Source organism: Amblyomma americanum, chromosome 8, assembly GCF_052857255.1.
Source record: "Amblyomma americanum isolate KBUSLIRL-KWMA chromosome 8, ASM5285725v1, whole genome shotgun sequence".
In the NCBI taxonomy this organism is placed as follows: Eukaryota; Metazoa; Arthropoda; class Arachnida; order Ixodida; family Ixodidae; genus Amblyomma; species Amblyomma americanum.
Window position 1 is genome coordinate 95,559,607 of NC_135504.1, and position 15,385 is coordinate 95,574,991.

Consider the following 15,385-nt stretch of genomic DNA (forward strand, 5'->3'; position numbering starts at 1 on the left):
GGGGCCCTCATTCCAGGGCTCCACTTGCTTGAGCTGCCCTGCAGACCTTTTGTATGAGGGCTCGTTGGTCCTCCAGGTTATCGGTGGTCAGTAGCGCCTCCCAGCACTCAATTAATTATAATAATTGTTGGTTTTTGGGGAAAAGAAAGAGCGCAGTATCTGTCTCATATATCGTTGGACACCTGACCCGCGCCGTAAAAGAAGGGATAAAGGAGGGAATGAAAGACGTTTTCCGTCTGTTAAGTGTTTGGTTAGCCCCACATCCCCACGAAATGTGGAACAATGTAGGGAATTAAGGCCTGGAACCAGGGACAGGTGTCAGAGTACAATGTTGGATGCTTGAGATGTAGTCCATGGAGGTTTGGAAATGTGTTGTTCTGTATCTGCCGCCAAGAGATGACATCTGGGGTGTCTAATTTCCTGTGAGGTGGAAGGAAGTGTCTCCTTTGAAGATGCTGAAACTCGAGGCGTTGGTTATACCTAGAAGGTAGAGGGGTAAAAGCAGGCATGGTTTGTGGCCCCGCTTGGTTGATGATGCGTTGAGCTAGAGCATGTGCCCTCTCATTTCTCTCCAGTCCCTTGTGGCCTGGGGTCCAGGTGATTTGGTGGTGCTTGGTGAGGGGCGTAGTGCCCATGGGCCGACTGAATTGCTTGGGAACTCGGCCTCTCAGGAACTTTCGACACGCGTGTTGCAAATATGTGATCACATGAGCGCTTTGGCCTTTGGGACTGGTAAAGTGAATCTCTTGCTTCAGAAGTTTTTCTCTCTCTATGTCCGGTCTGTTTCTTTTGTAGCGGGAGCTACACTAGGCAATCATTCGAGAATTTCACGGTACATGCGAGAGACGAATTGTGCGCTTGCGCCGTTGCCATGGCAACCAGAGAGGAGCAGTGGGTGCGATGCCCGCTTCGTCACCGCCGTCGCCGCGGCCGCGCGCCCGCTTCACCGTCGAAGGTGAATGTGACGTCACGCAGATGAGCAGTTGTGCGCATGCGCCGATACTAACGTAGCCAGAGACCTCACACCTGCGCCGCGTTCGTCACCACCGCCTCGCTGCACGCCGCTCAATCACCGGAACCGCGCGTTGTCGCATGCGCAGCATTGCGTAAAAAAGGCAGAGATGTAATCGGCGACTGTATCGCAACGCTTGATATGGATGCACAGGAGGAGAGTCCAGCCGCTGCTAAACGGCGGTATGGAAAAGAGAACAATAACTCTTCCGATCCTGAGGTTGTCGCCTGACAGTTGGCTACTCAACAAACAGAATTGGTGTCAGAAGGCGAAGAGAGCAGCGGAGACGCTCGAAAACAGAGAGGAACGCCTTGCCAAACGGAGACGCCAGACAACCGAGCGTAATAGACGCCGCATAGCCGCCGAGATGAAGCCTATGGAAGGCGTCAGTGAACGGGAACCAACCGAAGAGGATGTGAAGGCCGTAGTGTGACTGATCACACCATTCGAGTTTCAGAAAGTGCATCTGCGACCAGGACATTTGAAACAGACTTTGTGAACAATCCGCTTGGACACATTTGGAGTGTGTGCGACCGACTGTGGCACCAGAAGGACTTTACACCAGTGAGTAGTCCACTGTATGACACTTTGCGTTTGGCATTATCAGGACAAGAAGCTCAGCCAGGGACAGCCAGACAGGAAAACTTTATTGAGCAAGTGAGTTTCAGACACAGCTGGGTCCCTGGGCCACTGCGCGGTCCCGCACTGTATCAAGTAGGTCATGCCGGAACGTGAAGTCGGCAGCACGAGTCACCGCAGCAAGCTGCGATGTCGGGTCTGCAGACATAAGCAGGACCTCCCAGTCCTCCCAGCTCGAGATGACGTGCTGTCCCCGCGGGGGAGGGTCAACAGGGCAGCCGAAAAGGAAATGGGAGAGTGTGGCGGGAGGGTCACCGCATAGGGAGCATGCAGGGGATGTGCCGCAATAGTGGGATAAAAGCTGAGGGGATGACAGAGAGCGGGTCTGGAGGCGTCTGAAGAGGATCTGTTGGAAGTGTGTAAAAGGGGAATGGGGAGGAGGGTAAGTCCGACGGTCCAAACGGGATATTTGCGTGAGCTCCGCAAAGCTGTGCGCCCGCTCCCTCGAGAATCTTGGACCGAGACTGTCCTGAGCAAGGCAAATCTAACCTCGGGCCAATTTATCGGCAGCCTGGTTTCCAGGGCTCCCAGAGTGAGCCGGCACCCACTGAAACTCTACCCTGCGCGGTAAATTTTGGGTAGAGGTGTTCAACAATTGCCAGGCAGGTGCGTGAATTCTGCCCCTGGCAAAGTTGGACAGAGCCGTTTTGGAGTAGCTGAAGGTGTACTGGGGGGTGGGAATCTGCAAGGGCTAGGGCAATGGCGGTCTCCTCTGCCTCCTCAGGGGTAGATCACGAGGGAGGACGGTGAGTTAGGGGGTGAGGTATGCTTGGATTGTAGGCAACTGCTACCGCTTCATGCACTGTACATGCGGCGTCTACCCAAACGACATCGTTGGCTTGCCCATAATACTTATGGAGGGCATTAGAGCGAGCTACGCGGCGAGGGATGTGATATTGGGGATGGACGTTTCGAGGAAGGTGTTTCAAAACGAGAGGTGTATGGATGTGTCGAAGGATGGCTAAAAGGATTGACTGGTCAGCGGGTATGTTGATGCGAAGGGAGGAGAGTATATGGCGGCCAGTGGCGCTCATGGCAAGTCTAAGGTACTGTGTCTGAAGGTGCGCGTCAACTAGTTCCTGAATGGTGTTATGCATGCCTAGTGCAAGAGGGTTGGCTGTGCTAGTGCTACAAGGTTGGTTTAGGGCTGCCCTAGTCGCAAGAGGGATCATTGCGTTCACGCTTTCGTTTTCCGTGCTGTTCAATTTGAGATATAGGGTTGCGTATAGAATGCGGCTAAGCGTAAATGCGTGCACTACTTTCAAGTTTGTCCGCTTCGTCTAAACCCTTGTTAAGGGAGGACACTCGGCGTAGAAGGTGAAACATGGATTGCGTGGAGTCCTTGAGTCTTTTAAGGGTGTGTTCATTTCGTCCAGAATCCTGCAAGTGGAGGCCAAGAATGCGGAGGGCGGGTGTGATGGGGATAGGGGATCCTTTTAAATTTATTTAGATGGGCGAGTTAGCGCCAGAGTTTGGCCTAATTAGGAAGAGCGCGGACTTAGTTGGGAACATTCGAGCCCGATGAATGACGCGTGAGAGGATATGATGTCTGCTGCTAACTGAAGAGTTTCCTCGATTTCCCCATCAGCGCCATGAGTGGTCCATGTGATAATATCATCAGCATACAGGGTAGGCTTTAGGTGTAGGATTAGAGCCAGTTTCTGAGCTAGGGGGATGAGAGCAACGTTAATGAAAAGGGGATAAAGAACCGCCCCTTGAAGGGTTCCGAGCTCTCCGAGTGTATAAGGGGATGTGGTAATCTGATCAATGTGCAAGGAGGCAGTGCGGCCCGAGAGAAACGCGCGAGCGTAGTTGTAGGTTTTAGGGCCTAACTGTGGAGCCTGCAGTTTCCATAAGATGGCATCATGTCGAATTCTGTCAAATGCCTTGGTGAGGTCAACTGCCAGGATAGCTTTAGTGTGGTGGGGGTGGTATCATCAAGCCCGTCATGCGTAAGTTGAAGTAGGGCGTCCTGCGCAGATAGATGCGCACGAAATCCCAGCATACTGTGGGGGAAAAGGTGGTTGTCTTCCATGTACGTTGTTAGCCGAGCAAGAGTTCGAAGACCTTGCCTAGACAGTATGTAAGAGAAATGGGGCGGATGTTGTCTAGGGTGATAGGCTTGTGAGGTTTTGGAATAAAAATAATTTTTCCATACTTCCATCAAGCAAGGAGAGTACCTGCCGCCCAACATTCGTTAAAGTAGTTGACGAAGTCAGACATGGAAGCATCGTCAAGATTTCTGATAGCTGCATTGTTAATTTGATCATCTCCGGAAGCGGTATTCCATAATTTCAAGAGGGCGGCACGAAATTTTGATTCTCTAATAAGGGCATCAAGCTCGGGCTGGGGTGAGCCTGCATAATCAGGATACTTGCAAGCGAGACCGGGGGTTGTATAGGTGCATTTCACCTGGGCGAGGACGGCATCGGTGTTCTGTCGATGGTTGTGAGCGAGGCGGCGAATGCTAAGGTGTGTCTGAGATTTGGATTGCGTAGGGTCAAGCATGTGCCGTAACAGATGCCAAGCGCGGATTGTGGTGAGATTGCCGCGGAGACCGTCACAAACCCTAGCCAAGTTAGCTTAGCAAAGAGTGGCAGTACATTGTACTATTTGGGATTGAATCTGGGCATGTTTGATTTTTAGCCTCCTATTGGGCTTCTGAGTCTTCCACCTTTGCGTTATGTTATCCTGTGCTTGGCGGAGGTGAGGGAGCTCGCTGTCAATAACTGGGGTGTCTGGGGTAGAGTCGAGCGTTTGAATGTGCTGGCGAATGTCTTTTTGCAACTGAATAATCCAGGTGTCTAGGTCGAAGGGGGCCTGTGTTGGCTGCGCTTGTCTAAATTTTCGGAGTGCGTACCAATTTGTGTGTTTAACGGTAAATTTGCGCTGAGATCGGCGATAGTTTAGCGTTATTAGAATTAGGTGATGATCGCTGCCTAGTGTGGAAAGCATTCTTTCCCACTGTAGGTGGTCCAAGTTTCTACCAAGCATGAGGTCTGGGCTAGTATCGGCAGTAACTCTGTTACCAATCCGCGTAGTTAAGCTGAAATCATTAAAGATGGTCAGGTGGCGCGCCAGCGTCTCATTGTATAAACCTGTGCCTCTGTGGTTGGTGTGCCGATAGCCCCAGTCCACGTGAGCGCAATTCAAATCTCCGGCAATAAGTAGGGGGTTTGATCCGGCCAACTGGGTTGCGGATTTGAGAAGTGAGGGGAGTAAGTTAATTGGCTGACGTGGGAGAAGGTAGCAGTTAAATAAGAGCAGGCTTGATTTTGCAGGGGTGGGCGGTAAGACTTCAATAATGCTGTTAGTGATAGGGGAGGTAATTACGTGCTCCACGTAATGCAAGGATTTACGGACTTATGTGACCACCCGATTAGGATCAGTGGGGTCTGAGGGGATTAAAGCGTATCCGGGCAGCTTCCTGCAAACATTGGCGTCCTGAATGGCGATAATGTCTGGTGGGGATGACGAGGTTGCGATGATTTTCTGCAGTGGATCGCGCTTTCGCCGAAAGCCCCTGCAATTCCACTGAATAATCTGTAAAGAATTAAGGCCCATCGAAGGAGCCATGTTGTTGGTAGTGAGGTGAAGGAGGGATGTGGAGAGTGGTACTGTGGGAGGATAGTCCGTTGAGAGTCCAGGAGTGAGGCGAGTTAAGCGCTCCTCTACCTAGTTCATGATGCTACATATGACACTATCCATTAGACGGGTAATGGTGGATTCAATCATAAGCTGGCACTGTGCAGTGAGCTGCGCAGTAATGCGCTCTGTGAGCCTGACTCCCAAGTTTTGGGCAAAGGCCTCAAATTTGGCGTCTAGGCCTATTGGTTCGACTGGGCTCTCATCAGGCCTTTTTTACGGGGAGGTTGGGCGGGTTGGGCGGGTTGGTTGAGTGAAGGGGAGGGGGTGGTGGATGGGGAGATACAGTAGAGGTGGCGGTAGAGAGGGCTGCCCTGAGCTGCTTTACCTCCTCTCGCAGAGCCTTCATGTCTGGGTCCTGGGAGGCCCTGGTGTTCGTCCCGGCAGCCTTGGAGACCCATGTTGCAGTAGACGGGAGGGTCGTTCTCAGCGGAGGATAGTCATCCTTGTTAGGGGGCATTGCCTTCTGGGGCGTTGAGTTGCGTGGTTGTGCGGTGCGATTTATAGCCATGCACCAGCCGGTGCCCGTGAGGGGATGGCCTCCACAGAGAATGCAGGTAGAGATGCAGGAGGGCACAGCTTGCGGTTCATGGTTGTCTCTGCACTGCGGGCAGAGACCAGTCTTGGGGTGCGGGCACACGTCATACCTATGGCCCGGCCGACGACAGTTCGTGCACGCGTCTGGACTTCCCTTGTACGGCGTGCATCTGTACACTACACTCATGTAGCATATGGTATGGGGTCTGGTTCGTGCGCAAAGGTGATCAGTACGGAATGAGTCCTACCCTTTCTGCGGGCTGCAATTTTATCATCGTATGGGTTACGGGTCTGGAGGTCCCGTAGCATTTGCTCCGGCATCTCCTCCCAGTAATCTTGTGAGATGACTCCACGCACAGCAGCCGCCGGCGGTGCAATGTAGGCTGCGACAGGATAAGCGGTTTCTTGGAGGACCACTTCCCTGAGCCGGACGAGGTGAAGGGCGGTTGTCTCATGCGGGGTAGCGATCGTGAAGGTGTTACTCGTAAGGTGTATCCTCAGGTGAATATCCCCGAGGTCACGGCCAGCAGCGCTGACTTGCAGGGCTTGGAGGAGTGGCTGCGCCATGGTGCCTTTCAAAGCGAGGCCTTCTCTTGGTCGGTAAACGACCTGTATAGTGCCGGCAGGGAGTGAAGCAAGTTGTTTGCTTCGGTGTGCGACGGCGTGCATGGCGCGCAGCTGTTCTTGTTGAGGCCTGTATGTAGGCTTGAAAGTCGCAGGGGTAGCAGACGCGGACGCCGTAGGCTCAGATGGAACAGACGCTGCTTGATGGGATATGGCCAACGTTTCTGCGCTTCAGATTTCACCCCCTTACGCGCGGAGTAACGGGGTCCACTCACTGGGACGAAGGTCTTCCCTCTGCGCTTGCACCTCCATGGCTGTTAAGGGGTTGGCGCGCTGCCGGTGAGTGAGGAACGCAGCGCGCCGGCGAGGTTCGCCTCGTTGAGGCGAGGCTTAGCGCAGCGGCTCAGCAGGCGGAGAAGTTTTCACTTGCCAGTTCTTGTGAATCATCGGGCACATCCAAAAGATGATAACGGTTAGGGCCCGTGTACCTTCCTGGATCCGTTGAGGGTCTTGATGGGTCCTTGCGAAGATTTAGCTGGGCACAGGAGCCAGAAATAGGCGGAGTCGATGCGAGACGCGTCCGCTCACTCGAGCCCCTAGCGGCACCTGAGCCAGGGAAACGTACCTCCCGCTACGTATATCAGAGCATAGAGGAGCTAAGCAACTGCCAATATTTTTTTTCGCTTTCAGCCTCCAACATTCCTTTACAGCTTGGAGGTGTACATTGAGAAGTAAGGCAGTTTTAGCGCTATATCTTTTCCTCAAAAACCACTAACTTCATTCTCTATATTTCCTTCTTTAATTCTCCCTTCTTTGTCCCATCCTTTACGGCGCGTCCCAGGTGTCCACGATATGTAAGACAGATACTGCGCCATTTTCTTTTCCCAAAAACCAATAAAGATAACCAGGTGGTCGAACTTATTCCGCGGCCCTCCACTACGGCACCTCTTTCTTCCTTTCTTCTTTCACTCCCCCCTCAATCCCTTCCCTTACGGTGCGGTTCAGGTGTCGAACGATATATGAGACAGATACTGGGCTATTTCCTTTTCCCCAAAACCAATTATTATTATTATTCTCTATGCCCCTTGACAATTTTTCTTTCCCTACTTGCTTTCCAGTCTCTCTATTTTTATAGAGAGAATATCAAAGGCAGGCGAGCATGTTATTACAGAGCTTGTAATTAAAGTTAATGCTGCCTAAGCAGTTAAGCATAAAGCATCGATGTATTGAGAAATCGCTGTATGCATGTGTCTTTTTTGCTCCGAATAAATGTGGATCTTGAGCGCTTCTTGGCGTCTTACAAGGTAGTGTACGTTGTAATTTCAAGAACTGCTCGGCTCCGTCAGTAGCGATGTCATGGATCTTCTCGGTGAGTGGGGGCCATTTTCATGTTGGTCGCGTACACTTTACAGCAGCGCGTTCACGCAGTTACCGCAGTCCAGTTTAAAATACAGTAGTAAACAGTAAACTGGGTGTCTGAGTGAGTCACCGTGTAATAAAAGAAAAAAAATGGCCAGGCTTAACTTGGTTAAGCCAAGAATGCGTTGCATATCTCGATGGAGTTCCGTGCTGCTCCGTTGACTCGATAGGCTATTGACTCGATCGCCATTGAAACTGCCCGTGTAGCAGCGCTCGATCGCCTTTGAGTCGATAGACTATCGGCTCGAGGGCCCTCGAAATGCCCGTGGGACAGGGGTATAAGACTGTTCCGGCGAAGGAGCGCAGCTCTTTTATACATATGCCGTGACGTCGATCATAGCGCAGCGCCCCTAGCGGGAGGAGCGGGAGTCAGGTGGTGGCTGCGGCCGCGCGCGACCGCGCCAGTTGGGGTTCAGCTTTTCCTCCGTGACGTCACGCGCCGGCGCAGCGCCCCTAGCGGGAGGAGCGGGAGTCAGGTGGTGGCTGCGGCCGCGCGCGACCGCGCGAGTTGGGGCCCAGCTTTTCCTCCGTTACGTCACGCGCCGGCGCAGCGCCCCTAGCGGGAGGAGCGGGAGTCAGGTGGTGGCTGCGGCCGCGCGCGACCGCGCGAGTTGGGGCCCAGCTTTTCCTCCGGCTGTCGTGACGTCACGTCACGTGGTTTGGTGGCTGCCCGGCCGCGCCCAATGGCTGAACTGAGTGATTGCAATATGCGACGCATAAAAAAATTCTTCCAAGGATGCAGGAAAATTGAACCCAGGAGCCAGTACGGTGCTATCAACCGATGCGACCGCGCAAACTATGGGCCACAAAACCACGTTGTTTTGGGCGAACAAAGGTGATTCCAGTATTTGCGTTACCTTACAACTGTACGCTTATTAATAGGTGTGTGTTTAGAAAGAAAGCGCGAAACAATAAATAAAAAATTATGGCTCCAATCCACGCTGTGAAGGTGGTTAGACAGCGAAGCTGTAAAATGGCACCCAATTACCCGATGCGACGTCACTTGAAAATTCACACACGTGGCTCTATTTGCATTCAATTATTAGCCTGGCGCTTTTAGCTTACTACAACGACACGAAAACGAAATCGTATTCTATACCGGGAACACTTGCGGGGAGAAAGAGCGTGCTTCGCAATGTTTGCAGTAGCCATTATCATACATTTCGCGGTTCGCACTTCACTGGAGGGCTTCGCATGACGTCAACCCCTTTCGAAGCAGCTGCAAACCTAATGTTTACTGGAACGCGTAGTTGTAATTGTGGGCACCGCGCGTCGGAAATATTTCTTCCCTTACGGCGCGGTTTGAGTGTCTACCGAGATACGTGAGACAGGCGTCCTTTCCTTTCCTGAGCACCAATTTTGCCCTCCAGGATGGCACCTCTGTCTTCCTTTCTTCTTTCACTCCCTCCTTTATCCCGTCCCTTACGGCGCGGATCAGTAGTAGAGCGCCCTAACCACTGAGCCACCGCGGCGGGGCCGAGGGAAACGAGGCCGCGGACAGTCTAGCTCGAGGATATACTAACTGAGCGACTAACCTCCCCGACCTCACCCTTCTCCCCTCTACGTACGGCGCCTCCTTCTGTTCCGAACACAAAGACAAGTCAAAGACGAACACCTTTCCTAACCTACACAAGTACCACATCATCTTTCCCGACAGATATGACAGCATCTGCTCCTGGTGTGGCGGAATTCCAACAACATATCATGTAACATGGGGCTGCTCCGGTCCCAAGCCCCGCGAATTAGACAAACATCACTCCAAGGAACAGTGGGAGTCTGCCCTGCTCAGCTCTGACTTGGCGACGCAGCGAAAGCTGATATCCCAAGCAAGAGCAACTGCGGTGGACATTGGGGTCCTGAATAAGGACTCCACCCAAGATCTGTATTTTCGCCTCTCTATCCTACCTTTTTGGAATAAATGTTTTCTACTACTACTACAACCTTACGGTGCGGTTCAGGTGTCCAACGATATATGACACGGATACTGCGTTCCTTTCCCCCAAAACCAATTATTATTGTTAATAATAATTCATTTTCTTTGCCTTACGGTGTGGTTCGGGTGTCCAGCAAGATATGTTTGGTTTCCTTAAATTGTACGAACAAGGCGCGCTGTTGCTGACAGAAAGAAATAAAAGTATACATACAACAGCTGTATGTCACTGGTACTCCCATATGGGGCAGAAACACGGAGGCTAACGAAAAAGGTTCAGCTTACGTTGAGAACAACGGAGTGAAGTATGGAAAGAAAAAAATTGCCTGTGGTTTAGCTCTGGTTAAAATTGGCGTGACGCGAATGCTACAGCTGGCCGAGTGGAAATTGCTCAGTTGAATTGCAAGTCGGTCTCTCGCCGGTTCGGTTCATTTCGCTGGCAGTTCCTTCTTCAGATTCGTCCCGCTTGACAAGGCGCTTGCGCACAGCTGTGGCAGCTGGGTTTCGCCGGCGCGCCGCGCCGCCGGCAGCAGCAGCTGCTGCGCACCACGTGAAAGCGTGGCGGCGTCGGCACGCTGAAGGCTCGAAATGCTGCCGTAATGTAGCTATCATTACAAAACGATAGGTGTAGTGTTAAGAGAATGGAAGTGGGCAGAGTGCGTGAGTGAACGAACGCTGGTTAAAATGAAGAGGAAGAAACGGATTTGGCCAGGTCATTTATGCGAATGTAAGATAGACACTGGTCCTTAGGGTAACGGAGCGGATTCGAAGAGAAAGCAAACGTGGCATGGGGCGGCAAAAAGTTAGGTGGGCGGATCAGGTTAAGAAGTTTGCGGGGATGCGCTGGACGCAGGTGGCAAAGGCCAGCGTTTTATGGTGAGACGTGGGAGATGCCTTTGCGCTGCGGTCGGTGTAGTCATGCTGATGATGATGTTAAGCCTCCCCGATACAAGGAACAGTTCCAGTTTTTCCTTGTCCCGCTAAGAGGGACAGGGTAAACTCCACCTTTCCTATGTATTTTAGGGCATAGTGTGGTTGACTGTTTTTAGCAGCTAATAAGACTAGCGGCCAGATATTTACGCCATTTTGTTGATCAGTTAATCAATTTTATCTTATAGCTACTGTAGGAAACCTCCTTCAGTGAAGAAAGTATCAAATTTTTAGCGATTTTTTTACTTCCTACACTAAGTTTCACCAAATTCTGTACGTCATTAATAAAAAATAAAGAATTTTACTCGCACGGTCATAAGTTTAATGCGCTAAAACGTCACATATATATACAGTACGCACTGCGCTAAAGCGTCACATATATATACAGTACGCACTGAAAAAAGCAGCTTGATATCTATTGTGATTTTGAAAAAAATGTTGCTGGCATAACAAAAATTTCCCGAGAAAACTGAGTTTAAAGTAAACAAAATATAATAATAATTGTTTTTTTTTGGAGAAAGGAAATGACGCAGTATCTGTCTCATATCGTTGGACACCTGAACCGCACCGTAAAGGAAGGAATAAAGGAGGGAGTGAAATAAGAAAGGAAGAAATAGGTGCCGTAGTGGAGGGCTCCTGAATAATTTCGACCACCTGGGGATCTTTAACGTGCGCTGACATCGCACAGCACACGGGCGCCTTAGCGTTTTTCCTCCATAAAAACGCAGCCGCCGCGGTCGGGTTCGAACCCGGGAACTCCGGATCAGTAAACAACACCTTCAATTGCATAATTTCCTTTAGCCAACTCATTCTCACCAATTTATTTAGTAAGAACCAGTGCATAGTCATCATCTAGGTCAGTTGGCGCTTCTTTTTTGCCGTTCAGCTTCCAGTGCCTGTTTTGTTACCTGCTGCGAAGCTCGATCAGCAAAGTAAACTGAAGGCCGGTCGACTTGCTTCAGCCATCGGACAGTGTTGTTGTCCGGACAGAGCCCTCATGCCCCAAGAACCTTAATTGTTGCGATGTTACCACCATTGAAGGTCACAACAGCATCTAATGTAGCTATCTCCAATGTCTGTACGCCCACAAAGACGTTTTTTGGATACAACGCTGTTCAAGGACTCGTTTGGGTTCTGGGTTCGTCCGTGCAGGCACTTCGATAGAAGCTCTAGCTGTGAAAGCTGCCCATAAATGGGTTTTAGGGCTTCTATATCCGTTGCATGAAAAATATCGTGTTTTTTAAAAATATTTTTACTGAACAAAGCTTAGAGAAAACACACCGTCCGTAAATGGTGGTGTGTCGCTGACCACTTTACATTCAGATCGCCTCTTGAGTTGAATATAAATGGCACACGATTAGGTGTAAGACTTCGAAAGATTCATAAAAGTGTGTACTATCATTAGCAATATGAGCAGTAACTTTAGACTGCCTGGCAGGCATCCTCAAACACTCCTTGCGGCGATGCACGGCGGCTGCTTTTCGCAACATCGTGAAAAGGGTTCTGCTGCATTGCCTGCTTCTGAGAAATGGAAGGGCGCACTTCCCTTTCCAATTTATTTCTGAAAGCTGCCGCCACGTATCGCTACAAGTAGGGTTCAAGGTTATCGGGCACGCGCTCTCGTGTTGCTGCTCATATTGCTCATGATAGTACTTTCATGTTTATAACAAACCAGAAATTGTTCTTTTCTCAAATTTTTTCCTCACCCAGTCCCTTTAAATCGCCTCCAATGCGCTATCTCACTGCTCATTGACCGGAACGAGACGTATGATTTTAGAGGCCACTCCACTGAAAGTACTAATGGCGATATAAATAAGAATATAGATTCTCCTCCTGGTACAACGAGCAGCTTCCCTTTTTTCACATCTGCCTTGTGAAGGCATTTCACCGTGTCCACAAATCCTTTCTGTGCTCTATTCTTGAGCGCGCCAATATTAAATATAACACCGTTATTAGGTAAATGCCAATTCGTTGCAGTGCGATCTCCCAGGTACTCTTCAGTCTCCACTTCAAACTACTTTGCGTTATTGTTATTGGTATCAGGAGTATGATTGGCTGCCCTGTTATGGGTAATCAATTCAGGATGCTTCTCTATGTTGATGATCTAGATTTTTTGTTCAGTTACGCGAGCAGCACTGATAAAACTGTTTAAACAATATATCATTTGAGCATAATCTCTGGCACTCAGACGAATGTGGCCATAAATTTCGGTCTTTAATTTGACTGACGGAGAACAACACATACCACGCAATTTTCGAAGGGACTAGTCATGAGTGACTCCAAAATATGTTGACTATCGCTTCACGCTTTAAAATTAAGTGCTTAATACTGGGCGAAGCGGGCTTCAGCTGTGGGTCCCCATGCTTCGACTTTTACTCCGCAACGCCTGTCAAGTTTTTGTTCCACTTCCATCGTGCGTTTAGCAATAGAAGTTTAGTATGCATGTGGGGTCCTAACAGCCGTGGTAGTTGCTGGCTTTTACTTTCTCGGCCGTCGGCACGCTATCTCGCGATTTTGCTTTCGTGTTATTTACTTCTGTTTTGGGGGGATGATAAAGGTTCTAGGCTGTCATTTCACGAGCAGCTGTTTGTTTTGTTGGCCTCCTGCTGACACCTGTAGTCGGTGGGCGTGCGCGTCTCTTGTCTCTAGGGCGCATAAAATGCGCAGTTCGACGTCTTCAAATAAGAAATCAGCATAGTTGTGTATACGTACTTCCTTCACTGTCCTCGTCTGCAAACGCTGCTTATCCTATGATGACTGAAAACCAGCTAAACCTGCATCTTACACTTCACGATTTTACGTTGTCAACTAATTCGAGGTGGTGCAGCGCGAACAGTGTTTCAAGGCTCTTAAATCGGTCTGGGCTTCGTGCAAATTTTTGTGAAAGCTTCTATTCGATTATATGGGCATTCTTCCAGGTCAGCAACATGAAGCTTCCTTCAAATTCGTTGCTTCAGTCTGTAGCGATTGCCCCCAATACTATGATTTCACTACAACTTTATGAAAGAATGCATCCTGGCAGTATACTTTTCTGATTAACTACTTATATATTCCTTCTTGTAAGAATATTTTTGAGAAATAGACATCGACGCTGTTACGAACCTCGCTGTATCGGTCTGTCATTTTCAGTCTGAATACGCATGGCATGTTAACGGGAACGTGCAAATGCTGGTTTGCCTCGTACGAAACTTTTTTCTACGAAAGTACAAATCAGACCTCCGCGTGTAAGACTGTGGTTCAACAGGAAACATATTTCTGTACCTGCTGTAATCGCTGGCTTTGCTGTGAGGCGGGAACCGTTGGACACTTTCTTTAAAGATCACTGCGAAATCTCTGCTTTATAATAGGTAAGAAAAGACGAAAAAGAAACACTGCTTTCTCTTCCCAAAGTGTGCGATACTTTGTGGGAACTCATCTTGATTACTTACCACATGTTATGATTAATCAATCTGATCGCACAAAATGTAATAAGCCGTCATTGTTATGCATGCTTAGAGCTGCAGATACTGCAAGAAAAAAGAAATTTCATCTTTCATAGCTGGGAATAATTGGCTAATGGGACACTTCTAATCGTAAACCTAATGTCGCTAGTACCGCCAACCATCCGCCATTCATAACATAAACCTGCAGCGGCAGCTATTGGTATCAAATTCTATCTTAGCAGATGGCGACGGTTTGCCATCTAATTAAGTCACGACACATCACCATCGCTTTGAAAAGATGAACATGATGTGTATACATACGAGCTAATAATCTTATCCTCTTGCATGGTTCATCGTTTGTTCTTCAAATTTTCTGTGTTTTCTGCTGGACGTTTTGAACATTGACATCTAAGATCGGTTATCCGTCTAATGACTTAGTCAATTTATATCCTTTCTGCCAGGCAAAACCCTTCCCGCCTTGCCGCTCTATGAATAAGAAAGTCATAGCCTTGATAATTTAGGCACAATGCAGTCACATATCAGAAATGTTGACGGCTGCATTTGCCTTGTAACTGCTATAGGTTCACTTATGCCAACTAAAGTTGCATTTTTGTGCAGGCATTGTGTTTACAGAAAACTGACGTGATTAAAAAAAAAACCCAATGATTGCAGACCGCTAGAAAAATAGCAGCCACATCAATTTGAAAACGACCACAAGCAATTCGCTTCCTGCACCTTTAGAAAAAAATCACTGCAAGCCACGGTCATTGGCAGCTCACATAACGAACAATAAGCGCATGAAGCTAATTGGAATTGCAAGGCTTACCATTCTTGTAGGCGCTGACATCACGGTACATCGCCTGTTCAGAAATTTCTGTTAGAATTATCGCGGCTAGAAAGGTCGTCAGGAGGTAGTAGCTAGTGACCGGCATGTTGACGCCCTCCAGAGAATATGATGTCAGGAAAGAGGCCCCTTTGTATAGCGAACAGTGTTTTCGAAAAAAAAACGGCTTTTAACGTCGTTTTCTTGCACAATTTTCCTTGCCGTTTTTTTTTCTCTTTGTATTAACTCAATTGTTTGAGGATGCAACCAGGAATCCTAATAGAAAGCGTTACGAAAAACCGTCGCTATCCTTGCGTCTTTACTCGCCACCTCCTGTTGTGGATTTTACGGTAATCTTTTCAGTTGATCGTTTTATTTTCGCTTTATGCGGCTCGTGTTGCCTCGTTGACAACAAGATTTTTTTACTGACGCACATCGACCGCCAAGTTTCAAACAATCAATGC

The 15,385-nt window shown here is 49.2% G+C and overlaps 1 protein-coding gene across 1 annotated transcript in view; it reads right to left on the reverse strand.

Moving 5' to 3' along the window:
- Positions 1-15,063, reverse strand: part of LOC144100561 (uncharacterized) — a 68,656-nt gene extending 53,593 nt beyond the window's left edge. The window contains exon 1 of the mRNA XM_077633468.1: positions 14,925-15,063. Within this exon, the coding sequence (XP_077489594.1) occupies positions 14,925-15,030 (106 nt within the window). The 5' untranslated portion in view covers positions 15,031-15,063. The remainder of the gene's footprint in view (positions 1-14,924) is intronic.
- Positions 15,064-15,385: the final 322 nt, after the last annotated feature.